Raw genomic sequence first — 26,189 nt, 5'->3', positions numbered from 1 at the left:
TCCGTTGCTCCATCAGTTAAAAACGTTCCCTAAACACTGAGGGACTAAACAAAGACCTGACAGATGTTCCCCTGACATCCGGATGTCGAGAACCGCCCCCCCAACGACAGGATGTAAAGTCGGGGGAATTTGGGACAGTTCTCAGATTGCAACCCTTCTCTACTTGGCAGGTTTAATAAAGCGCAGTTTATGGTCTGTGAGTATCAGGTTAACCCTGTGGAGGAGGGGGTGGGGGGGGGGGGACAAAGAGGCATTTGTGTCTCACCTGGGGCTTTGTCCTGCCTGCTGAGGCCGATCCACAGGAGGAAACAGGCCCAGGTCCGGATGGCCGCCATGATGTCACCTGTTCAGTCCACAGAGAGAAGAATCGGCTCTTCAGTCCATGACCCCCCCCCCCAACCTTCTTCTTCTTCTCTCCTCTGTTATTTCGCTGGGTTTGGCATCGAGGAAAATAAGAAGGAAAAGAAGAGTATAATTAGAGACACATTCCACGTGGACACAGGGAGACGTTCTGTGAGGGACACCTGCAGCTCTCTGAGGACAAGAGACAGGTTCTCAATGAAAGAGAAATAAAGGAGAGATTTAAAGCTTCTTCATTTTCTTCGTATCTGGTGTCTCTCCTCTGGTTCCTAACTCGAGGAAGAGGAGAGGAGAGGAAGAAGAGAAGGAGGAGAGGACGAAGAGAAGGAGGAGAGGACGAAGAGAAGGAGGAGAGGAGGAGCAGACTGCGCCTCGTGGATTCCTCGTTATCTCCACACTGAACTCCGAAAGCAAACAGGTGAACTTGGTACTTGGGCGTGAAGCTGATGAACAGATTAGTGCGCACACACACACACACACACACACACACACACACACACACAGTTAGAAGGAGGTAGCGTGTTGGTAGCGTGTTGGTGGCATGTGCTCTCCAGGTGTAGAGAAGAGAAGAAGAAAAGTGTCAGTCCTCCCAAATCAATAATTAATCAAATCAACAGATGATTCATCTCTTGATTGGATGACAAACATTTAACTTTCACTCGTTGTGCTTTCCATTAAACATTAACCCTTCAATCAATCAATCACCGATGTATTAACACCTTTACTACTAGTTATTATTATTATTTTGTAGTGTTTTCATATTGATACAAAGCACCAGGCTCATCACGCCTTAATGTGACATTTATCAGAGGCCTTATTAGAGAGCGTGACCTTTGGCCTCATCTTAAAGGGCTTCAGGTTGCAACAGGTAACTCGTATTAGGACTGTTTGCCCCGAGCTTCTATGCCGACTTCTGCTTGTCTGAATAAAACGTGTGCAGGCAACCCGCATTGTGCACAGAAACATATCAAATACAGACCAGAAGGTAACGATTCATCCGCAGCGTGTAACTCTTTAACAGTTTATTCTGAATTAATAACTCACATATTAAACATAATTCTGTGTTGGTGTAAAACATTAAGCCAAAAACACTTAAAAGTTCATTTAAAGAGTTCTCCTGAATGAAGTGTTGTTTTTCCTAGTCAGAGTCATTTTATGACCCTCATCCTGGTTTTAGTGTCACGTAAAGTCATGAAGACGAGAAGAAGTTACTCACAGAAGCTCCGACCTCCAGCGGCTCCTCTGCTCCTGGTCCCTCAGACGCAGGCAAATATGGGCCAGTGGAAGCGGAGAAAACTCCAACAGCGACTCACCGGAGCTCCACCAGAGAGGAGGAGGAGGTGGAGGAGGAGGAGGAGGAAGAGGGGGAGGAGGAGGGGGAGGAGGAATGGAGAGCCAGTTGGGCTGAGTGAGTGTCAGCTCGACTGGATCAACAGGTTTATTTAGAGAATAGGCAGCAAACATTTCACCACACGCACACGCTGCGAATGGGTGGAGTTAGGTTGTGATTGGAAAACACACACAAACACACGCACACACACGCACACACACACACACACACACACACACATGCCCGCACACACTCCAACCTCCAGAGGAGCTTCCTCTCCATCAAATGTCAGCGGGCTCGACTTTCGTAGAGCAGAGATGTTTCAGCTTGTGTTCGCGTGTCAGACCGACTCCTGGTGAGGATGCACACACACACACACACACACACACACACACACACACACACACACACACACACACACACACACACACATACTACCTGTGTTCACCTTCAGTATGAAGAGGCTCAGTGTGTGTGTGCTTCCTCTAACCTGTAGCTTGGTTGAATAGTTTAAATAGCTGATCGACCTTTATTTGACCGTGGGGGGGCTGTGGGGGGGGCTCTGCCCAGTGCGTTGCTCAGGGATGCCTCTCAGTTACTCACACAAACTGAGAACCAGTAACAACCAGTCTCATGTTCCGTGGGAGGGGGGGACTTTAACCTTTTATCTCCTACGACTGGATAATCTCAGATAAGAGTGAAATAGTGGAGCTGCTTCCTCAGTTTGTGTGTTGTAACTTCATCTGACATGTTTCCACCAAGCTGTGCTGAAGAAGACTGAAACTACTGAGACCATAAAGGTTTACAATGTTTACTGAGGGAATGAATCAGGAGAGAAGTAGAGTCCCCATAGACGTCTATGGGAGCAGAGGAGTCGCCCCCTGCTGGTCACTACACAGAAGTAGAGTCATTTCCTCATAGACGTCTATGGGAGCAGAGGAGTCGCCCCCTGCTGGTCACTACACAGAAGTAGAGTCATTTCCTCATAGACGTCTATGGGAGCAGAGGAGTCGCCCCCTGCTGGTCACTACACAGAAGTAGAGTCATTTCCTCATAGACGTCTATGGGAGCAGAGGAGTCGCCCCCTGCTGGTCACTACACAGAAGTAGAGTCATTTCCTCATAGACGTCTATGGGAGCAGAGGAGTCGCCCCCTGCTGGTCACTACACAGAAGTAGAGTCATTTCCTCATAGACGTCTATGGGAGCAGAGGAGTCGCCCCCTGCTGGTCACTACACAGAAGTAGAGTCATTTCCTCATAGACGTCTATGGGAGCAGAGGAGTCGCCCCCTGCTGGTCACTACACAGAAGTAGAGTCATTTCCTCATAGACGTCTATGGGAGCAGAGGAGTCGCCCCCTGCTGGTCACTACACAGAAGTAGAGTCATTTCCTCATAGACGTCTATGGGAGCAGAGGAGTCGCCCCCTGCTGGTCACTACACAGAAGTAGAGTCATTTCCTCATAGACGTCTATGGGAGCAGAGGAGTCGCCCCCTGCTGGTCACTACACAGAAGTAGAGTCATTTCCTCATAGACGTCTATGGGAGCAGAGGAGTCGCCCCCTGCTGGTCACTACACAGAAGTAGAGTCATTTCCTCATAGACGTCTATGGGAGCAGAGGAGTCGCCCCCTGCTGGTCACTACACAGAAGTAGAGTCATTTCCTCATAGACTGTCTATGGGAGCAGAGGAGTCGCCCCCTGCTGGTCACTACACAGAAGTAGAGTCATTTCCTCATAGACGTCTATGGGAGCAGAGGAGTCGCCCCCTGCTGGTCACTACACAGAAGTAGAGTCATTTCCTCATAGACGTCTATGGGAGCAGAGGAGTCGCCCCCTGCTGGTCACTACACAGAAGTAGAGTCATTTCCTCATAGACTGTCTATGGGAGCAGAGGAGTCGCCCCCTGCTGGTCACTACACAGAATGCAGCTCTAACACCTGGCTTCTCTTTAAAGAACTGGAGGTTGGGGTCAGGTTAAAACGGGACTCAGGCGTTTAGGGTCAGGGCAAAGGGGCTTGAGAATGCATCATATTACGGAGGGTCCTCAGCAAGATGGAAGCACAGTGTGTGTGTGTGTGTGCACGGCGCTACATCCTCCACAGGTGTGAACTGAGGAAGGCGTACAGGTGGGCTGGATTAGACGCAGCTCGCTCCACTCCGGCTCAGATTAAATCTCAGGCCGATTGGTTGTTTGAGCTGCTTCCAAACCTGTGATTCATTTTCACACACACACACACACACACACACACACACACACACACACACACACACACACACACACACACACACACACACACAATGTGGAGGTGTGCACTAGCCTCACATAATCCATATAATCACAGTAGGTGCCTGTTTTTTTTTTTATTGTCCTGATGAAAAAATCCTGATTCCTGACGTGTGTGTGTGCTTGTGTGCATGTGTGTGTGTGCTTGTGTGCTTGTGTGCATGTGTGCATGTGTGCATGTGTGTGTGTGTGTGAGTGTGTGAGAGACTGTTTGTAGGTTATTGAAAGATTGCGGTGGGCTGATAAGAGGATTAGGGTGGAATTAGTGTCATTCCTCCATCGCCGCGAGGAATAGATTCATATCGATTTTAATCAGAAACTGGACAGAAATCTGCAGATGAAAGCAGACGGAGTGAAAGGTGGAGACGGGAGGAGCGGAGGACGCAGAGGAAGCCCGGAGGGACGTTTCACCTCCTGCTCCTGTCGGCGTTTTCCTTCCGGGGCTCTGCGCGTGATGTTGGACCACCGGCGGTGATCTAGGGACCTGGTGGAGCAGGTGGAGCAGGTGGAGCCGGGTCCCTGTGACCCGGCGATGCTGGCGTCCTGGCGGGGGAACCTGTGAAGAGCATGAAGGTGGACCTGCTGACCTGCCTGACCCTGGCCACCGCCAGCCTGGTTGCCATGGCTACCGGAGGTCGCGGCTCTGGGCGCAGGAAGCACAAGGAGGTTTTCCTCGGGGAGAAGTTCAAGTTCGGAGGGTAAGGCTTTGACTCGGTGCTGCTAGCTAGCTGGTGGTGGTGCTTCGTAGCGCTTCAGTGGCCATGCTACGTCAGTTAGCCATGCTACGTCAGTTAGCATGTGCTAATCAGCGGAGGCTTGAGTCCCACAGACTCGTTGTCTAAATAGACTTTTAACTGGACTTGATGGAATCTAAATGCAGGCATTGAACTAGTGAGCAGAAAGGGTTAAAGTGTCTTTCACATTCTCCGTCCTAATTTACTCCACATGAGTCTCTCAGGAAGAAGAGCCACGTGGAGGGAAGGTTCCTCTCTGGACGTCCTACTCCAGATGTCCGTCTCTAAAGGAAGAGACGGTTTCACTCGTCTCAGGGAAGGAAAGCTGCTTTTGGGAAAAGTAATAAATGAAAGAATGCAGCTTGAGTCACTGACTTTACATCAAAGCTTTTCAAACATGTGAAACACGAGCGGTGACTCAAAATCACAAGTTTCCACGCAAATACGTGAAATTAAGAATTAAGTGTGAAGCAGATATTTTGAAGTTTCCAAAGGTCGAGAATGAACCTCAAAGCTTCAAATATCTAAAACGTGAGTTTGAGATTCTTCAGATCAAACCGACCAATGAGAAGCTTGCATATGCTGGTCCACGATGATGTCATCAGAAACAAAGAGTAAACGTGTGTGTGCCTTCATTTCAACAAGCTGCCATCTAAAGGTGTGACGTTCATCCAGGGTGTAATTACACACACACACACACACACACACACACACACACACACACACACACACCTTGTTGTGCTTTAAATGAACCTGCAGCTCTGCAGCTGATTCACAGGAAGTATCAGATACCTGCAACCCGTCCAAACACCTCCAGAATGTATCCAATGGAGGTCTGAGTGTGTGCAGATAAACACACACACACACACACACACGTGTGTTTGTTGACAAAGCGGCGCCTTTGATGCTCTGTTGCAGAAGAAGAAAAACCACAGACAGTTTTCTCCGACATAACCTGCAATTACAGCCGTGATAAAGCAGCTGTGTGTGTGTGTGTGTGTGTGTGTGTGTGTGTGTGTGTCTGCAGGCGCATCGACTACAAGCTGAAGAGGCAGGACAGCACTAAGACGCTGCTGATAAAGAGCGAGCAGCTGCTGAGGATCGAGGAGCACGACTTCGCCATGAGGCCGGGCTTCGGAGGTCAGACACACACACACACACACCTGGTTACCATGACAACCCTGGGTTCTTTGCGTGTTCACATGCACATGCTTTCCACACAGCGGTTTGTGTTGTTTTGATTGTTCCTAATTGATTTCTGATTGATTTGTCTCCAATATTTATTTTAAATCTTTCTTGTGTATATTTTCTTACTTTTCTCTATTTATATATATATTTACGTTCCACTCTCTGATGACCTCATTTTGATCTGAAGCCATCTTTATAAATGAATCTAATCCCATGAATTTAAATAGCTTCTTTATTCAGAGTTTCAACATATTATTCATCTCATTCCACTCTGACATGAAAGTGCATCGATCACTCACACTCAGACACACACATAAACAAACACACACACACATAAACAAACACACACACACATAAACAAACACACCCACACCGATGGCGGGCAATGGGTCACCTAGACAACGGATGTGACCCTCCCAAAAACCACCACGCTGACCCAGATTAAGCCTGTGTGTGTGTGTGTGTGTGTGTGTGTATTAACACATTTGAGGTACTGTGGGACTCTGTGTGCTCACTCAAATGTGATTGTGTGTCCCTGTGTGTGTGTGTGTGCATTAATCTGGATTATATCCCAGGTCTGGGGCTGATGGGGGGGGGGGAGACGAACTGACGTGTGCGATGAAGCTCATCGGTATCACGCGACAAATGGAGGACAAACGATGGATTCAGTGTTCATGCTGTGGATTAGATCACACACACACACGCACACACACACACACACACACACACACACACACACACATGCTGTGTATCTGGTGTTTTATGTGAAGCTGTGAAGTAAGCGCTACTTGAATGTGTCCTTTGTGAGCTTCCTTCCTCTGAGTGGCAGGATGAACGGATGAATCCTGCTGGACGGACCTTAGAGGCTTCCTCACTGAAGACACAATGCCGTCATCTGTCACCCTGAGAGACACCAACGTCTTCAAAGGCCTCCAGAGACAGTCCATTTCTCACTCAACATCCTGGACATCCTGGAAATACCTGGAAGGACTTCAACGTCATTGCATCTGTCCACGAGAGAACTTTGCTCCTGAGAAATGAAAGCAGGGAGTCCAAGTATAAAGGAAGTACAAGTACCTTCAGAAGTACACGTACAGGCAGTACTTCTACAGGCCCTTCGCCCTGCGGCATTCCCACAAACTAGGATGTCACCCTGATAGATGTTCCTGATTAGATTAGCCTGTAGTGTGTGTGTGTGTGTGTGTGCGTGTGTGTGTGTGTGTGTGTGTGTGTGTGTGTGTGTGCGTGTGTGTGTGTGTGTGTGTGTGTGTGTGTGCGTGTGTGGTGTCAGTCAGTGGGGGACCCGGCTCTGTTGATGAGCCCGACTGCTGACAGGAAGACACTGTTTGTGTGACGGGAGGTCTTAGTCCTGATGGACAGGAGGTCTTGGACCTGATGGACAGGTGGTCTTGGTCCGGAGGGACAGGAGGTCTTGGTCCTGATGGACAGGAGGTCTTGGACCTGATGGACAGGTGGTCTTGGTCCTGATGGACAGGAGGTCTTGGTCCTGATGAACAGGAGGTCGTGGTCCTGAGGGACAGGAGGTCTTGGTCCTGATGGACTGAGGGTCCTGTGGGGATGGAGTCAGGACATCTAGTCTGCAGTAGAACTCATTCAGCTCGTCTTCCTGACGGAGGTCATTCATGGAGTGTTTCTTTGGCTTGTAGTTGAGGTCGTTGTAGGCACAGACTGTGTGTGTGTTATGTGTGTGTGTGTGCGTGTGTGTGTGTGTGTGTGTGTGTGTGTATGTGTGTGTGCATTCAAACTGGTTCCTGAACAGTCCACAGTCGGGACACACTTCTTGGAACTAGTTATTTCTACAGTCTGTTCGTGTTCTTCACAGAACGTCTCCTCAAGGGACAAAGCTGTGTGTGTGTGTGTTTGTGTTTGTGTGGCTTTTGGTCACATGGTGTGTTTTGGGTCCTCGTGGCTGAATTTGTTGCGTATGGATCGTTCACCTCTGAACCTGCGTTGTGTTGTCACAGCAAAGCGCTGTGCTTTGTTTCTTCAGTGTTTGTAGTTTCTTCACCACTTCATTCTGGTTCTACTGTGATGTCTCTGAGGCAACACTCAGGTACCTTGTGTCCTTTGTGTCTCTTTGCAGGTTTGCGTCACTTTGATCGTGTTTGGGTCGATTTGTGTGTCTTTGTAGTCGTTTTCAGCCTTTGTGTGTGTCTTATTGTGTGTCTCTTTGTAGCTTTATTTTGTCTCTTTCATCATCCAGCGCTTTGTAGTGGTTGTTTTGTGTGTCTTTGCCTCGTTTGATGTCTCTTGGAGGCCGTTTGATTGGTTCCTCTGTGACGGATCACTTCTAGCTGAAGGGCCCCTGACGCTTTGGACCCTCGAGGAGTTAGAAGCGTAACTTTCCTCTCTGCAGGAAACAATGTGACCACCTTCACCTTCACCTTCTCCTCCACGTTCTTCACCACACGCTTTTCTTCTCAAACTCAGATTTTAAGATTTCAATTCACTCTCTGCCTTTTGTCTCACTGCCGTCATTATTGGTTTTGTTCCTCTTGTGTCTTTTTTTTAGGCGTTGTGTCCTTTTCGGGTCGTTTGTTCGTATTTTTAACAGCATTTTGTCTTTTTTAAGTAGATGTGTTTGTGAGGTTAACCAGGTTTGCAAAGCGCCTTCCCGCGGTGTGATTTAACCACCGAGGAAGAAGAACTTGTTTACACCAGCTGATGAGACGCTTCCCCTGGTGGACCGAGCTTCTCCACCACACTGCTGGAACAGGACGTTCTCTGTGGTCCCCACTCGGAGCAGAACGTGGAGGACGTCTCTGTGAGTCTGTGTGGACTGGTGGTTCTGGTGCGTTTCTGCAGCTGCAGTAGATGCACCATGTGGTGTGTCTATGTGGGGCTGGAGGGAGGGAGGGGGGGGTCCTCTTGTTGAAGAGGTCACTTAAACAGTTGGTGGGCGCAGTCGGCGCCACATTCCTTCCTGTCCGCCTTGCGGGGTCCTGGAGGTCCTCAGTGGAGCGACTGATTCACTGTTGGAGGAGGTGGACACGTCCCTGATGATGACGGTGTAGGAGACCAGTGTGTGTGTGTGTGTGGGGGGGGTGGGGGCTCTGTTATGTCTTTGGTTTGTTAAGTTAAGCAACTTTGTGGCATTTCTTCTTTTTTTTAAAATGTTTTTTCTGGTCAGATCTTAAATAGGTTCTGTGGTGAACACCATCAGCGTGTAGCCCCGCCCTGAAGCATCTCCTGCTTTATGGACCATCATTCACTCAATGAACATCCTGCTGTATTGAAGAAGACTTGAACCATAAACTCATGTTTAACAAGCTGAATCTCATGTTCCATCATATGAATCTAAAAAGCACACGCTGCTCTTTAAACTGGGTTCGACATGAGAAAAGGAGGCAGAGTGACCTTCTGTCTCATGATTTTTCCCAGTAAAGAACCCTCGTTGCCGAGGTTACGCTAAATGTTGAGTCCTCACCGCCGTGTGCTTTTTTTATGTGTGTGTCATGCCGGGACAAAGCTGGAGCTTTATGGTCCTGGCGTCAGATGAACTTCATTAAATAAAGTGTTTTTTGAGCCGCTAACATTCAAGTGGAATCAACAAAAAAGGCACACGGACACTTTTGACACACCACCAGCCTGTTGGCCTTGAGGGTGAAAACAGGAATGTAAGCGGTAAACCGGGTCTAGACGGCGGTGTGTTTCAGGGATTTGCAGGTTTTTTCTATTTTGCTTGGATGTCAACTTTGATTTAGTAAAACAACACATTTAAGGAGTGAGATCCCAGAAAAACACCATTCAGGACTTCAGAAAACAACTGTACCGGAAAGTGGGACAACTGAAAGTGACCTGAAACAATTAGGACCAATAAAAGAAGGGCTCTTTCTAACAGACCAGCAGGGGGCGACTCCTCTGCTCCCATAGACGTCTATGAGGAAATGACTCTACTTCTGTGTAGTGACCAGCAGGGGGCGACTCCTCTGCTCCCATAGACGTCTATGAGGAAATGACTCTACTTCTGTGTAGTGACCAGCAGGGGGCGACTCCTCTGCTCCCATAGACGTCTATGAGGAAATGACTCTACTTCTGTGTAGTGACCAGCAGGGGGCGACTCCTCTGCTCCCATAGACGTCTATGAGGAAATGACTCTACTTCTGTGTAGTGACCAGCAGGGGGCGACTCCTCTGCTCCCATAGACGTCTATGAGGAAATGACTCTACTTCTGTGTAGTGACCAGCAGGGGGCGACTCCTCTGCTCCCATAGACGTCTATGAGGAAATGACTCTACTTCTGTGTAGTGACCAGCAGGGGGCGACTCCTCTGCTCCCATAGACGTCTATGAGGAAATGACTCTACTTCTGTGTAGTGACCAGCAGGGGGCGACTCCTCTGCTCCCATAGACGTCTATGAGGAAATGACTCTACTTCTGTGTAGTGACCAGCAGGGGGCGACTCCTCTGCTCCCATAGACGTCTATGAGGAAATGACTCTACTTCTGTGTAGTGACCAGCAGGGGGCGACTCCTCTGCTCCCATAGACGTCTATGAGGAAATGACTCTACTTCTCTCTTGATTTATTTCCTCAGTAAACATTGTAAACATGAGTTTATGGTCTCAGTCTCCAGTTTCAAGTCTTCTTCAATGCAGCATGATGTTCATTTAGTGAATGATGGTCCAGGGAGCAGGAGATGCTTCAGGGCGGGGCTACATGCTGATTGACAGGATAATGGAACTAGGATAAATGAACTATTGTTCATTCAGTCCTTCCTTGAAAACCTTTATCTTTCTGCTGCAGAACCTTCCCGTTTCAGCTCCTCTCTGTTGCCTCCCCGTCACTTGGAGGATGGATTTTGTAGTGTCCCCTGAGAGAAATGTTGTAAATGTTGATGTCATCCGAGGTGTGTTGTTAGTTGAAGAGGATCATTCACAGTTCACAGCCGTCAGGTCTGATTAATCTCGTCAGCTCACAGTCACGGTGGCTCATTCTTCTTCTCCCCTCATTGTTAAACCTTTCAGTCAGTCCTGAGAGCGGCTTCCTGTTTGCGTGCAACCCATCAGGTGGTTGGACGAGCTTCAATCTGCTCAAGAGGTCTCTTTGGGTGATGGACGAGGTCGGTGTGGTGGAAGACTTTCACTTCTTCAGGGTTCGATCCAGTGTCAGGAGGAGAGACGTCACGGTCTCCGCCACGCGTACTACTGGAGGACCTGAGCTGCACCCAGAAAGGCCTCAGGCCTCTCACCTTCCCTCCGTCACCGCCTCCTCCGCCTCCTCTGCCTTGATTTATGAGTTTCAAATCACTCCGATGGTTCCTTGGTTTCAGGCGCTGCGATTCCTGTGGGCATCGACGTGCAGGTGGAGAGCATCGACAGCATCTCAGAGGTCAACATGGTGAGGATTACACCATCTTTATTCAACATGACGTAGCATTACACCGTCTTTGTTCAACGTGACGTAGTATTACACCGTCTTTGTTCAACGTGACGTAGTATTACACCGTCTTTGTTCAACGTGACGTAGTATTACACCGTCTTTGTTCAACGTGACGTAGTATTACACCGTCTTTGTTCAACGTGAAGTAGTATTACACCGTCTTTGTTCAACGTGACGTAGTATTACACCGTCTTTGTTCAACGTGACGTAGTATTACACCATCTTTATTCAACATGACGTAGTATTACACCGTCTTTGTTCAAAATAACACAAAACGATAGGAAGTTATAAATAAACGTAGGACTTTCTTAACTTCTTATCTTCACATTAGAGGAGTATTTGGAATGAAACCTCTGGTCCTGGTCTCCTCCCACAGGACTTCACCATGACGCTGTACCTGCGCCACTACTGGAGGGACGAGCGGCTGGCCTTCCCCTCCCGCACCAATCGCAGCAGGACCTTCGACTCGCGCCTGGTGAAGAAGATCTGGGTCCCCGACGTCTTCTTCGTCCACTCCAAGCGCTCCTTCATTCACGACACCACCACAGAGAACATCATGCTGAGGGTCTACCCCGACGGGAACATCCTGTACAGCGTCAGGTAGGCGGAGCCTCCCGGGTCATCAGCTGACCTCACATGTCAGCTGGCTCACGTCACCACAGAACCAGAAGGTCATCTAAAAGGAGAAGGTCACCTGAGGGCAGGAGGTCACATGAGAGAAGGTCACCTGAGAGAAGGGCATCTATTAGAGACCTGTCAATCACGTTGTAGCCCCTCCCTTAAGAATACCCTGCTTCATGGTCTGTTTCTGTCTCCGACCTCGCGTGCACGACACCAGACAGAATTATGTTCAGCCGAAAATACGCCGTAGTTCATTTCACAATAATCAAAGCGCAGAAGGTTCCGAGGAATAAACCCCAAAAACCTGCCTCCTTAATTGGCAGTGAAAAACGTAATTTTTAATAAGACCATAATTTACTAAATCAACATCATGCTGTATTGAAGAAGACTTGAAACTCTCTCTATATATACATATATATCTATATATATGTATATATGCAGCGGGACCTTTGACTATATACGTATATATATATGTACATAACAATAAGAATAATAACATTCTACAATCTAACAATAAAAACACAACAATAATCTCATAGATGAAGGTGTTAATATATTCATCTATATCTATACGTTGTTGGTGTGGTTTCAGGGTGACGGTGACGTCGCTGTGCTCGATGGACTTCAGCAGCTTCCCTCTGGACACACAGAACTGCTCTCTGGAGCTGGAGAGCTGTGAGACACACACAGACACACACACACACACACACACACATTCACTACACTTATACTGTTTACTGCTACTTTGTACATTTTCTTCATCTCAGAGGGAAATTGTAATTGGTAAAGTATGATGATGATGTTAATGGTGACACCCCCCCTTCACCCCCCCTCCCCACACACACACACACACACAGACGCGTACAATGAGAACGACCTGATGCTCTACTGGAAGAACGGGAACGACTCTCTGAGGACGGATGAGATCGTCTTGTCCCAGTTCTTCATCGAGCACTTCCAGGCCTCCAGTGGCCTCGCCTTCTACAGCAGCACAGGTGTGTGCATGTGTGTGTGTGTGCATGTGTGTGTGAGAGGTTATCACACTTAGTAGTAACTTGGTACAAGAGATCTATAACCAGAAGAAATTATTAATGCCCCCCCCCTCCCTCCCCCCCTCTCAGGGTGGTACAACCGTCTCTTCATCAACTTCATCCTGCAGAGGCACATCTTCTTCTTCATGCTGCAGACCTACTTCCCCACCATGCTGATGGTGGTCCTGTCCTGGGTCTCCTTCTGGATCGACCGGAGGGCCGTGCCCGCACGCGTCTCACTGGGTAACCACGGCGACTGCCACGTGTAGCTCCTCCCCCCTACTGCCACAGGGACAGGCAAACAGCTCAGAATGTCCTCCTCAGGTCTTCACCTGGATCCTAACCCGTCTCTCTGGTCCTGCAGGTATCACCACAGTGCTCACCATGTCCACCATCATCACCGGAGTCTCCTCCTCCATGCCTCAGGTAGCTGTCTCTGTGTGGCCTTCAGGGCCCGTAGGGCTTTGGCACTAAATAAGCAATTACAATTACATCTTTTATTATCAACATCCAAGTGATATGTGGTGCGTTTGAGGAACTGAATTAATGTTCTTGTGGAAACAGCAACACATTTACAATATGTAAACAGGGACATAAACAAAACACATCAAGTCCCTTCTGATTGGTCCTCGTGGTCCCAGGTGTCCTACGTGAAGGCGGTGGACATCTACCTGTGGACCAGCTTCCTGTTTGTCTTCCTGTCCGTCATTGAGTACGCGGCGGTTAATTACTGCACCACCCTGGAGGAGATGAGGAAGATGAAGAGGGGGAAGGTCAGCAGAGCCTCGTCACTGACGCAGTGTCTCCCTCTAGTGGACAGACGGGGTCATTACAGCCTCATATGTGCTTCACTTCATGACACTTTCTTTTTTAAAGAGCATTACACATATAATCAACATGATGGAAGTGTAACATTCTATGCAGAGATCAAGTAAATGACCTTTATTAAATTCACATTTTACTGTTAAACTATTATCTTTATTCTATTTCACGCTGGAGTAAATAATATTTCTTAAATACTTCTCATATACTTTATTTTATTCTATTTGTACAGTTTGAATTTACTCCAGATTAAAAAATATATATTTTATGTCTACAACAATAAATTACAATTATACAAACAAAACACATAAGATACTAGCATTAGAACAAATGTGACTCTTATTCTATATTTATATATATTTCATAGTTTTATCTTGTCAAGTGCAAATATCTTCTTATTTTTACCTCATAAATGACATTGAACTGAATAACTGCGTTGCTTGGTTTGTCAGACAATGGATCCATAAAACCGATCTATTTCCTGTCTATCAGATTCCGTCCACCTTCAACGCCAGCCAGGCCATGGCCTTCGACGGCTGTTTCCATGACAACGAGGTGGAGCTGACCTCCGACCCCCTCGCGGCGCCGCCCGGGCCCCCGGAGGTCCGCGCCCCGGAGGGGACCCGCCTGCGCCGGCAGCGCTCGGTGCGCCAGAACGTGGACCTGTTCGTCAGCAACAGCTACCTGGTGGACTCGTACTCGCGCGTGGCCTTCCCTCTGTCCTACCTGCTCTTCAACACCATCTACTGGAGCCTGTACACCTGAGCCGGCCCCAGAGCATGCTGGGGGATTCCCCGCGCGCGCACCTCGCCGCATCGACTGCGATCAGCCGCTCACGCACGCAGCGGGAACTCGGAGTTTAATAAACTGTACATGGGATTGTTATTTTATACTCTAATATTTCACTGGTCAGCCGCAGAGAAATACTACACAGTGACATATTCACATACTCTATGTTTTATTTAAGGAAAATAAAAGTTTCGATTTAGCAACCTGCAAATATGTGACAATAAAAAAGATATGACGGCTCTTTTACAATCTTTATAAGTCTATTTAGACATTTATGTTATGATAAAATAGTTGGAATATTCAAACAAAAGGGCATTAAAAGGGTTCCAATTCTCAAAATGAAAGACTGTTTATATTTTGTATAGGTCAAAGATGGAAATAACATACAAGTATTATATTTTCATGGCAGTTTGTGACGTATTTTGTACCATAAATCACGTGATACAACACGTTGGGTATTTAAATGACTATTTTCATGAATAGTGTAACACACATTTACTGAGTTTAGAAGGTCAGTGAAGGGCTCACGACGTAAACGTCAATCATCCTAGTGCCACTTATAGAAATGTGGTGCGGTCATATATATATTGTAACGTTCCGTGCCAATAAGGAGCCAGGTTTATGATGAATTGGGTTTATTCTGCTTCTCACCAACCAAACACAGGTCTTCCAACCAGAGATGCTCACGAGTCCCAAAGCTCGAGTCCGAGTCGAGTCTGAAGTCTTTCGAGGACGAGTCTGAAGTCGAGTCTGAAGTCACCGTGTGTTCGACTCGAGTCGCACTCGAGTCCGAGTCTCCAACTCGAGTCCCCATCTCTGCTTCCAACACACTCGACCCCCAACATTCGCGCGCAAAACCCCCGGAAGGGGCGGCACCCCAACCCTGGCCCAAGCAACACTAACAGTAACAGAACCATATACATTTTGGAACTTCAGACACGCTACAATATATACATACACATGGCGGCCATCTTGGTACGGTCAGCTCGCTCACCCATAACATTGTGTTGATAGTGATGTATCAAGTTCGACTCCGTCTATCCCTTATATGCCTTTGGACGATACATCTAGCCTTTATATATCTCTGTGAGTGCGTGATGTTTGTGGGCGGGCTTTAGTAACAGAAGGCGGGAGCCTTGAGGGAGTTCTTGTGATTGAAAGGTTGGTTTGTTTGGTGGAACAGGCTTCCATCAATATATACATATATATATATATACTTATATATGCGGCCCACAGTAGCCTGTTTTGACAGTTTTTTAGATCGCTCCCTCGTTGTGGAGTTGTTTATTCGATTATATAATAAAATTGCATTATTTTTGTCGTTCTGTCATAAAGTCCTGCAAGTGGTGGGAGAGGCGTTCGCGGTCTCACCCCCTCCGTAATTCTCAGACCCCGTCCACACCCTAGCAGGTGTAACCGAACTTATTTGCATCCGGGTCTTATGAAAACGCACGGCTTCAAACGGCTAACGTGCGCGTCAGGTTCAGGGACGCGACGAGACCGGGCGTTATTGTTCTTTAGTTTGTGACTGCGAGAAGGGAACCTGTGCAAAACGCACCGCTAGTGAAGGACGAGGAGGAGGCGCACCGGTGACAGGTGAGTGACCCGCTCTTTGATTGAAAGTCACAACATGACATTGACGGAGGTTAGCATAACATTAGCTTCAGATAACCGCTAGCCTTTAATGTCCTATTGTAGACGCCAGCTACAGGTAACGGTAGCTAGCTAGCGGTTGGCGTAGTTGGTAACGTGACGTCCGTTAGCTTCCTGTTTGTGCCTAAAATAACGTTAGAATTCCCGAAGAAAAGACGTTAAATACAGCCGTACTACTTTTGTTGTTACCTTATTTTGTTTCATACCACACCAGTTAAGGCTAACATGCAACGTGATAAGCTGCTAACTGATGTTTCGTAGCTTTGCGTGGATATTTAACCGCAAAAAGTGGAAAGAAGTTGATTTTGCCGGTTTTTGACAAGCTAGATTAGTTAGCTAGCTAGCTGAGTTAACTGCTAAAGAAGGTTCACACGTGATGTCCGTTAGTTAGATCCAACGTTAATGACATTTAGTCGTTATATTCAGTTTGTTGTTGGTCAGGAACGTTACTAACAGATAATAACCTCGTTAATTTAACGCCCTTTCACATAAACTTTGTCCGCCTTCTAATTAACGTTAGCATGAATCCGTTTTGATATTCAAGTGATCTGGTGAAATTATAATAACGTTGAAAGTGAATATTAAATGTAACGTTATATTGGGTTTTTCAGTGGATGCTGCCGATTGCGTTAGCATGTTTTTAATGTGCCATGTTAAACATTTGAGATGGAATAGTAATGGGAAGTGGGTTTAAACGGAATCTTAAATTATTACAACATTTATAATTTGGCTGACCTAGAAGCTTATAAACTTTCCAGAGTCCCGGATGTTCTGCCCTTGAACTTTGAACCTATTGAAAGGAAATGTAAAAGCAGTGAGTGTCCGTTCAGCTGGTTGAAGGGTCACGTGATACAAACACAACCGTCATGATGAATGTTCAATGTCTTCTAAAAGCTAAATGTCCCAGTGGGGAGTTTTCCTCCAACGTTAAATTTGGTTTCTAGATTCCTGCGTTTTGCAGATGTGCCGCTGGGTGTGCAAATAACAGCTAATCTACTATAAACAATGTTAATGGTTATCAGAGTAGTTGCATATTATATTTCTGTAGTAAAATCCCAGGATGGTTTTGGTTCTGGTCGCCACACAAACAAGAATGAGTGTATTTGTATTGTCAGTTATTACCATTTAATTAACATGCTGAGGGGGTCACCTGCTCATTACAAATACTTATTATATTAATGACTGTTCACGTCAGAGCAGTTCAATAAGTCCAAAGAGTGATGTAGTTGTTACAGTGTTCCTGTCCCCCCCTCCCCCCAGTTTCCGTGGTGACCATTGACAGAACTTGTCCCGTTGATGACGTCACACCAGAGCTCTTTGTGTCCAGCTGATCTACCAGTGCCGTTAACGCTTGGAGGGCCGGGTCCTGGTTACTACTACGTCTACCAGGTACTGAGCTATGACACGCACACACACACACACACACACACACACACACACACACACACACACACACACACACCCCTCCCCAATTCCAAAACACTCCCTCCCGCCCTGGTTGATATTTTGGATTACAGTATACACTGTCAGACTTTATTACCCTTAATGGGAGAAAAAAACCGATCAGGACGAGGGATCCCTGCATTAGGACAGTCACACATAGATGGATGCAGAAAGAAGAGAGAACAGTATATAAAAGTCTTTGTTAAATAATAATGAATGATGGAAATGATGCGGTTGACTGTGACAACTACACAATAACCTGTTTGATTGTTGGGCCCCGGGCGCCTTTTGAGGGAAGCAGGAAGGAGGGACCCTAAAGCAGAACTGATGTAAGTCAAAGGGAAAGGTGTCCGTGGGAGGGAGGGAGGGAGGGAGGGAGGATACATGAATGGTGGACGGGAGAGAGACCGAGGGAGGAGTGGACAAGGAGGGAGAGGGGGGGGGGACACTGCTGTGTTACTGCCCTGTGATTGGTGGCTTCTGGGCCATGTGCTGACCCCTCTCAAACTGTAGCCTAACTAGGGCTCCCATACATTTACACACACACACACACACACACACACACACAGTAGTGTGCGGGCCTTGGTTGAATGGCAGGGACATGTGAGCGCCTTCACATTTGCTATTCTGGGCCGGGGGGGGGGGGGGGGGGACCTGGGGGGGAGAGGCGAAGCCGGGGGGAGCAGAGGGTCTTTTCTCTTTCTGCCTGCGGCTGGGCTGTCGTGAGGAGCTGCTCATGATTGTATCTCGTGTTGTGTAGGCTTTTAGTGTGCGTGGCCATAGCAGACTTGTTCTTTATTCCCACTTTAGGCCGGAGAAGATGGGGTGCTGCTTTAGTAAGGAGCTCAACCCCGGCCTGCCGAGTGAGAGGAGCGGTCTGTTACAGCCCCCACGGAATGAGGGGACAGACCGGGTAAGGCAGCACGCTGTGGCTGTGGCTCAGCATGTGTGCTTAGACGAAGAGGACACGTGTGGGACAGACGGACCGGCTCAGAGGAAGCCTCAGGAAGATGAGGTCAGACATCCACAACGGGACCACAAAGTTACAACGGATTTGTCCGTCATGAGCAGGGACGGAACCACGGTGAGCGTCTCTTACCAGGAGAACCAGGCTGTTATTAACAGGACCGGGACAGACCAGGACACGGAGCCAGGCGGGACGCATGCTGCTAGGCCCAGCTGTGAACCAGCACCGTATATGGAGGTGCCCACGCACAGTCCAGCCAAACAGAAGATTCTGGAGAATGCCACACTCAGGGCTCAGTGGTTCAATCAGCTCCCAAACGGGGAGCACAAACCGGCCAAATGTTTGTCCGCTACCTCCATGTCACCCAGACACGAGCAGCCCAACGCTGACCAGGGCGAGGAAAGCGAGGAGGCCTTTGTCGACACCACGGCGCTGTGTCATGGTTTTGAAATCCGGACCCGGAGCTTCTACAGCATATGTTCCATCGACGCCGACGACCTTGAGCAAGACCACTTCCAAGGCCAATCACAAACAGCTGGAACGACACACTTTCACACAGCTGAAGGAGGAACAGCTGCTCTGGCCTCTATAGTGGAGTCTCCGGTCTCCAGCCAATCACACACCGGGGCATCCACAGTCCGGGACCACGTCACTGAATCCAAAACAGCCATCCAGTCCCCTTATGAGGAACCAGCTTCAGTTCAGTCCGCCACAGACCCGTCACAGACCCCCTCATCAGAGGAGACCACAGTAGCTCATGCTGTTGAGTGTCAGCTGGTGGACTCCCTGTGTGACCCCCTGACCCCGTCCAGCAGAACCAGTGAAGAACCCAAAGCGTCTGCTGTAGACGGCACTCTGCTTGAAGCGTTGAATGGACAGACAGCTGCAGAGGATGAATCCAAGGATTACATGTTGATGACATCACACACTGATGAAAGTGCAGGTGTGGAGGAGGACGATGAGCTTGTGCAGAGTGAGACGCTGAGGGACGCTGTGAACTTAGGGGGCCACAGAGCAGCAGAGGAAACCGTGGGGGCTTCCCATGAGGAAGAGTTAGACTCTGACTTCAATCCTCTGTTGACCCAGCAGGGGGGCACCAGTTCACCGGCGCCAGATGAACCCGCTCATCCGGACACGCCCAGCCCGAGTACTCCAAAGCCCAGTGAGGGCAACGCCATCCCTGTGTGCGATGACAGAGTGCACAGTGAGGAAGAGGAGGAAGCTGTACACAGCGGAACAGCAGAGACAACTCTTACCTCAGTGTCCTCGGTGTCCTCGGTGTCCATCATCTCAATGGTGTCTTCACTGCCCGTTGAACTCACTGCCTTCTCCTGCCACACAAATGCAATCCTTCTCTCAGAGCTGGAGAACACGTCTCACCCCTGTGACGCCATCACATCCGACCAATCAGACAACCCAGCGTCTGGACTGAGCAGCGCTGAGCCTCCTGATCCAGATGTTGAAGCTCCATCCTCTGGCTGTGAGCTCAGTGATCACAGGTTTGTTGACAGCGGCAAACGGCTCAATGGTCCTGATATGGAATCTGAAAGTGTCACAGACGATCATTTTCAAGATGACCTCGTAAGCGACAAAGAGGTTGTTGGAAAAACCAAAGCTGACATCCGTGAGACAAGCAAACCTGCATCGATGGAGGATTTTACAGATGTTTTACTTGAAAAGCACCAAAACGGTTTCCTGTTGTCAGGGAAAGGAGACTGCCCCACTCCCCCCAAGTCAGTCCTCTCCAGTGTTTCCTGTGTGGAGCCTGAAGTCCACCTCCATGTGATGACGTCTGCACTGAGCAGCAACATTCCTCCAGGTGCCCCTGAGACCCCGCCTCGTGGCGCCGAGATGGGGGCCCTCGCTTGTGACGAGTCCTTCGTCACTCTTGGTGACTTCAGCAGCCCGGATGATCAGGCCCCAGCTCCGGTCAGCCAGCAGGACCCCCCCGTGGACCAGGGTCAGATCGACCTCTATGCCTCGACTCCGTCATACGAGATCCACTGCGGGGGCCCCGAGCCGCCGGCGACTGCCGAGGAGGGCGAGCGAGAGGGAGGGATGATGGAGATGGTGTCCGAGCTGCTGGGGGAAGAGGCGGACTCCGTCTGCCGCCTCTACCCCCAGCCCTGGATCCAGCTGGGTCTGGAGGAGGGCTGCGGGGCCTGGGCCCAGGGCGCCGCCGAGGCCCGGCCCGGCTGCGGAGACGGGGGTGCGATGGGCGGCGTGGAGCAGATCCCGGCGCTGGTCTCAGAGCTGCAGCCGTCGATGGCTCTGCTGGGAGCGTACCCCTACAGCACGGTGATGCCTCAGGGACGCTGTGTGTGGGACTGGCACACGGAATACACTCCGGCTGTAAGTGGGACGCCGATTAGTTCCGTTTTTTGTCTTATTCCCTAAAGTAGTGATTCCGTCAGGGAAAAAGCAAAGATCCGTTCTAAGAGTCAGAGGGTTGGAGAGCGCCTTCACACCCTCACTGCTATGATGTGACCTGTGAACACGACAAAGCACAGTGAACCCTGCCGTCTGAGGATGGAACTTGTGGATTGTATTCAATCCCATTGAATCAAAAAAATAATTCTGGCATAACATTTGACATTGTGGCTCTTGTTACCTCAGGGACCCGTTGCTGCCCCCAGCCTTAACCCTAATGCTGAGGCATGGACCAATCACGCCTTTAACTTAGACGTCGCAGGCCCCGCCTACCTGCAGGCTGAGCAGCCATGGCTGCAGTACCATCAAGTTCTGACCAATCAGGAAGGTAAGCTGAGCGCAGTTTTATTCAATATAATGAACATGATTTAAGAACTGAAATGTTCTCAAACTGCAGCAAGTTCCTCACACTCAAACTGTGACTAGATGAAGAAAATCCTTAAATGTAATCCAAGTGAAAATGAGTTTGGATCCCTTCCTCTGACGAACCGTGTCTGTAAACATGAGGCAGGAAGCATCAGACCATCTCTAGTCTGCAATGTCATAATGTTACCAGCCATTCAGGCCTAAGATGTTCTGCTGGTTGTTCAGGGTGCGAGCCGGAGTTGCAGCTGGAGAACGAGGGCCTGATGGAGGCTGAGGTGGATGTGAGCTCACTGGAGAACCAGGTGCTGTCTGCTGAAGCCGCTCTAGTCAACAGAGAGACACCCGTCATAGGTACGGATCACCACTTTAACATGAACCATCGCACTGAGCCATGAGAACTGATCACATGGGACCTCCTTTGGTTCCAGATGGGAGCAGAGACGAGCTGAGGAGCTTTTTGGAGTCCTGCCTGACCAGGTAACAACTCACCTGGGCCCTAAACATATCTAGATTTATCATCCAGTAACTGAAGCTATGCTGTGAACGAGGGCTGCAACTAATTATTACTGATTATTTTGATAATCTATTAATTGGTCCATTCATTTCTTCGATTAACGCTAGCTCGATCAGCTGGATGACAAGTAAAGGGCAGAGCTGCTGGAGGCAAACCAGGACCACAAAATATGCAAAGTCAACGTAACGCGGCACACTTTAGTTTATTCAATGCTCAAAAACAGGCGTCATGTGGTGGCGCTGCTGGCTGCTCTTTCCGCTGCGTCGGCTCAGTTTTTATTTTTGCTCGCGAGCATCTCAGCAGCTCATCGAGTGGCGTAAGAACGACACAACGAATCCATAATGAAATTCATTGCCAACACTTTTAACAACGGATTTTTTAGCGGTTTCTTCTGATTCATGCAGTCATGATGGACACCTCCTCTTCTGCCCCCCAGGGAGCACCTTGGTAACGACCTCTACCTCAACTCCCAGATGGACAGCGACCAGTATGTTTCCATAACGACCCTGGCCAACCTCGACAAGGTCAAGAGTCTCAGCACAGACGTGGACCTGATCTCCAACATCCTCCAATGTCAGTATTCCTTTAGTTTGGATCCTCTCCAATCACCTGATTTCAAAGTTGCTAAATGTTGGTTCTCTTGTCATTGGTCGACAGCCCTGCCGCTGGTAGAGATGGCCCCGTGTGGACAGAAGGTCCGGCCCTTTCAGAGCCGCTGTGTGGTCATCCTGAGGGAGATCTCCCACGACACGCCTCAGGAGGCAAGGACACGCCCCGCTTCCTCTGGGCCCCTCCCAGCGAGGCTCTGGTGGTGACGCTGTGTTTGATCCCGTTGTGCTGCAGGAGGTCGAGTCTCTCTTCGATGGGGAGGACGTGCCCAAGTTCCTGAGCTGTGAGTTTGTGAGCAACGATAACTGGTTCATCACCTTCCAGTCCGAAACCGACGCGCAGCAGGTACTAAAGAAGATTTGAACTTTGATAGATTGACCCGAAAGATCCTACATTTAAAAAAAAGATTGATCTTTTATGTCATTGGAGAAGTTTGGATCAATTAAGTCTGAAACTGTTTTTATTACTGATGGTTTGATCCAGCGTTAAATCATGAAAGCTGAATTAAAACAATTATTATCTGGTCACCGAAGTGCTGTTGCTGATGTTGGGGGGGGGTTACATAGCTCACTGTCAGACATTGATTCACGTCTGTAGGCCTACAAGTACCTCCGAGAAGACGTCCGGGAGTTTAAGGGAAAGCCCATCATGGCGAGGATTAAGGCTAAAACCATGGCCGTCGCGTCCTTTGCTCCCAAAAACGGCTTCAGACCCCCCCATCTGAACCAGTGCAGCAATCATTACGCCACCTACTACCCCCCCCGGACCTACCAGCCGCCCGGGCCCCCCGATCAGCTCTATGATCTGGCCAACGAGGTGTGGGCCCCTCCTGCCCCGGGCTACCAGGACTGCGTCCAGGTGAGAGCGAGTGATTCCTCTGCTCGTGTCTCCTCTGCTGAGTGGCAGCTCAGAGCCGTGGTTTGTGTCAACAGAACCAAACCCTGATGAACGACTTCATGAACGGACTCTCCAGCTTCAGGCCGCACAGCACCAACAGGCCGAGGTACACGCCCTTCTGACCAGTGGCTGTGATGTCATCATACGCCGTGTGTGTGATCCCGGTCCGATGATCCCTGTCTTCCAGGAGAGGCTCCAGGTGGTCCAACTTCAGAGACCGCTGGCAGTCCAATCAGAACGAAACCCCCCAGGGGTCCGAGCAGGTGACTGCGGAGGCCTCCTCCACTCCACCAGCGCCGGGCAGAGGGAGGTCACGAGGCAGCATGCGCTGGCCGAGCAGAGGGGGGAGAGCGCCCTCTTCTGATCGAGGAAGGTAACAAAACACAAACCTCCATGGTCCAATCCACTGTGCACCACAACTTGTATGGTTTTTAACTTTTACACTCAAGGGCAGTCCACCAGTGATGATCCAAAGGTGTAGCTAACAGCTTCACTTTAATCTTTCAAATGGACCTAGTTCCTCCTTACGTCTCAAGTCATCAGTCCTCATACTAATGAGACAGTTCATGACACCTCCTCTGAAGCTGTAGCAGCATCAACGGTCACATGACTCCCTAGAAAATGAAACGATAGTCAATAAAGGGATAAAATGATGATGAGTGATGCTCTAAACCAGCTGTGTGTTTCTGAAGGAGAGCCAACTTCAGCCAGAGGAGGAGAGACAGGACCTGGGACCGATCAGCTGCACCCACTCAGGTGAGTAGCCATCGAGCATCATGGGAGTTTGTAGAAGTCACTCTTGTGTCCTGATTGTGTCTGTCTGTGTGCGTTTGTGCCAGTTGCCGCCTTGCCAGCCACCACCCCCCCCTGAGCTTGGCCTCACCAGCTTCCCTCCTCTGCCTCCAGCTAATACCGCCATGACGGCTGCAGCCAACGGCAACGCCAAGGTGACGAGTGTCTTCTCTCTCTCTCTCACACACACACACACACACAGTGGCCATACTTAACCCTCAGACACCTCTTCACAGACTCCAGTGAGGAGCAGCAGCGCCAGTGGACCAGAGCCAACGGCGTCACCAGAGCCTGAGCAGACCTCAGACCAGTGAGTGGGGAATAATGAACAATTCTCCTCATGACCCGATCAGATCATCTCATCTGCTGCTCCTCTCTGCAGGAACGAGAAGGAGCGAGCAGAGGCGACCACGGAGGCCCAAGCTGCTCCGCTGACCCAGGACCAGATCTCGGTAAGGTTGCTCATGCTCTTCATCTGAGCTCAGCTCTGCTCCTGAGTGTCTCCTCCAGATATTTAGTTGCCTAAAGCCTAAAAATGTGCGTTCTGAAGTCATGTGTTATTCTCTCTGTGCATTAAAGCATGACTCGTGTGGAGCTGGTAAATAGTCAGACTGTGGATCTGAGATCAGTTTGATGACTGTGTGGAGCGGACAGGTGTGATAGAACCAGATGTGCTCTGATTGGTCAGGAGTCCAAGAGGCCCAGCTACGCCGAGATCTGCCAGCGAGCGTTTCCCAATGAGCCGCCGCCCACTGACTCCACCTCTCCAGAGGCGGAGGGCACCCCCACCTTTCCGGGCCAGCCCTTGGATCCAATTCTGTTGCCACGGTGATCGCATCCAGTGGAGAAAATAAGGCCACCTTTTCAGTCTCCTGGGTGTCACAAACAGGGAATGTTTGAATGTGATGTGCTGTCATTAGACATGAAGCCTCTTGGACCCGGACCGGAACACGAGGGACCGGCCTCTCCGACCCCTCGGTGTCAGGCCCAGTTGATCTTTAGGTGGCCGTTAGTTTCCCTGTTCATCCGATGGTTCTCTGTGCAGGTTGTTCCATGACTGTTCCATGTGTTATTCTCACACACTAAATGTTCCGACCCGTCTCCCAGTTCGTTCCTCTTGTTGATGCTGGTGAGTTCTGAGGTGATTGATGCGATCACACTGAAAAGCACTGACTTCCAGCTCTTTATCTCTTTTTTAATTTCATTTTTGATTTGATTGAATGTCTCATTTTTATTTGTTTAGGAGTGCTTTAGTGTGTTTTGTTGCCATGGCGCCCTGTGTTAAAGACACAGGTGGTATGAAGGCATGGCTCTCTCTCCCGATAGAGAACACCTTTTAAATGTAACCGGTGGCATGTGTTACTTTGTCTGTACAGGTGTACATATTGAACAGATATTAAAATGCCTTTTGAAGTTACAATTGTTAGTGTGTTTATTCAGGAAGTCCCAGATTGTCTCTGTTACTGGTTCCTATAAACAATCATCTTATTCATGTATATAGCCAACGTGACATTGTGTGCTGCAGTGTTTCTCCTCACGATGTGGCAACTGGTTTGGTCTCGTAACCAGCAGATGGCAGACGAGTCACAGCGACTGGTCTACAACGCGGTGGAGGTCTGATGAACGTGAGAGCGTCACTAATGATCCCTCCACACTGGACTTCATTAAAGGGTTGGAGGTCACATGAGGAACAAGGAATGAGCACATTGAAGGGCAGCGGGTGGAGAGATGTTTGCACCATCATGCTGTGTTTAAGCTTAACAGAAGTAGTGCACATCATGAACATGAAGCTTCTCAAATGACTCCAGGGTTAAGTGAGAATTCAAGGACACTATTCAAGTTGATATGAAACACTGAATTCTATTGTTCAATTCAAATATGTCTCTTATAATTTATCTCCCAAGATCTTCTGGAACAAAAACCGAATACAAAAATATCAATGTAATAATTAATCTGATTT

General features: G+C 48.9%; 2 protein-coding genes across 3 annotated transcripts; both read left to right on the top strand.

Moving 5' to 3' along the window:
* Positions 1 to 1,732: 1,732 nt before the first annotated feature.
* Positions 1,733 to 14,863, top strand: LOC119198913 (gamma-aminobutyric acid receptor subunit rho-3). 2 transcript variants are annotated; one of them, XM_037456514.2, is made up of 10 exons: positions 1,733 to 2,045; positions 5,736 to 5,848; positions 11,186 to 11,253; positions 11,672 to 11,895; positions 12,509 to 12,591; positions 12,774 to 12,911; positions 13,038 to 13,190; positions 13,312 to 13,373; positions 13,589 to 13,720; positions 14,262 to 14,863. In XM_037456514.2, the coding sequence occupies exons 1-10, from the start codon at positions 1,930 to 1,932 to the stop codon at positions 14,532 to 14,534; spliced, it is 1,362 nt and encodes a 453-aa protein (XP_037312411.2). In that variant the 5' UTR covers positions 1,733 to 1,929; the 3' UTR covers positions 14,535 to 14,863. The 2 variants fall into 2 exon arrangements, with proteins under 2 accessions (XP_037312411.2, XP_037312410.1); XM_037456513.2 differs by lacking the exon at positions 1,733 to 2,045 and adding an exon at positions 4,214 to 4,672.
* Positions 14,864 to 17,490: 2,627 nt separating this feature from the next.
* On the top strand, positions 17,491 to 25,629 carry LOC119199038 (uncharacterized). The gene is made up of 16 exons (XM_037456703.2): positions 17,491 to 17,600; positions 18,465 to 20,973; positions 21,238 to 21,379; positions 21,643 to 21,768; positions 21,846 to 21,894; positions 22,368 to 22,504; positions 22,589 to 22,692; positions 22,775 to 22,885; positions 23,138 to 23,398; positions 23,473 to 23,543; positions 23,625 to 23,810; positions 24,130 to 24,193; positions 24,277 to 24,384; positions 24,466 to 24,539; positions 24,612 to 24,681; positions 24,918 to 25,629. The coding sequence occupies exons 2-16, from the start codon at positions 18,475 to 18,477 to the stop codon at positions 25,059 to 25,061; spliced, it is 4,146 nt and encodes a 1,381-aa protein (XP_037312600.2). The 5' UTR covers positions 17,491 to 17,600; positions 18,465 to 18,474; the 3' UTR covers positions 25,062 to 25,629.
* The last annotated feature ends 560 nt before the right edge of the window (positions 25,630 to 26,189 follow it).

Source organism: Pungitius pungitius, chromosome 19 (assembly GCF_949316345.1).
Source record: "Pungitius pungitius chromosome 19, fPunPun2.1, whole genome shotgun sequence".
NCBI classification, from domain to species: Eukaryota; Metazoa; Chordata; class Actinopteri; order Perciformes; family Gasterosteidae; genus Pungitius; species Pungitius pungitius.
Note: the sequence above shows the minus strand (reverse complement) of the source record. Positions and strands in the feature narration are given on the sequence as shown.

Bases quoted from the DNA above. Each gene is read 5' to 3' on its own strand.
- LOC119198913 (XM_037456513.2), top strand. From the start codon at position 4,542: ATGAAGGTGGACCTGCTGACCTGCCTGACCCTGGCCACCGCCAGCCTG. The intron at 4,673-5,735 runs GTAAGGCTTTGA...GTGTGTCTGCAG, and splicing joins GAGAAGTTCAAGTTCGGAGG to GCGCATCGACTACAAGCTGA. The intron at 5,849-11,185 runs GTCAGACACACA...CCTTGGTTTCAG, and splicing joins CATGAGGCCGGGCTTCGGAG to GCGCTGCGATTCCTGTGGGC.
- LOC119199038 (XM_037456703.2), top strand. From the start codon at position 18,475: ATGGGGTGCTGCTTTAGTAAGGAGCTCAACCCCGGCCTGCCGAGTGAG. The intron at 20,974-21,237 runs GTAAGTGGGACG...TTGTTACCTCAG, and splicing joins ACACGGAATACACTCCGGCT to GGACCCGTTGCTGCCCCCAG. The intron at 22,505-22,588 runs GTCAGTATTCCT...ATTGGTCGACAG, and splicing joins GATCTCCAACATCCTCCAAT to CCCTGCCGCTGGTAGAGATG.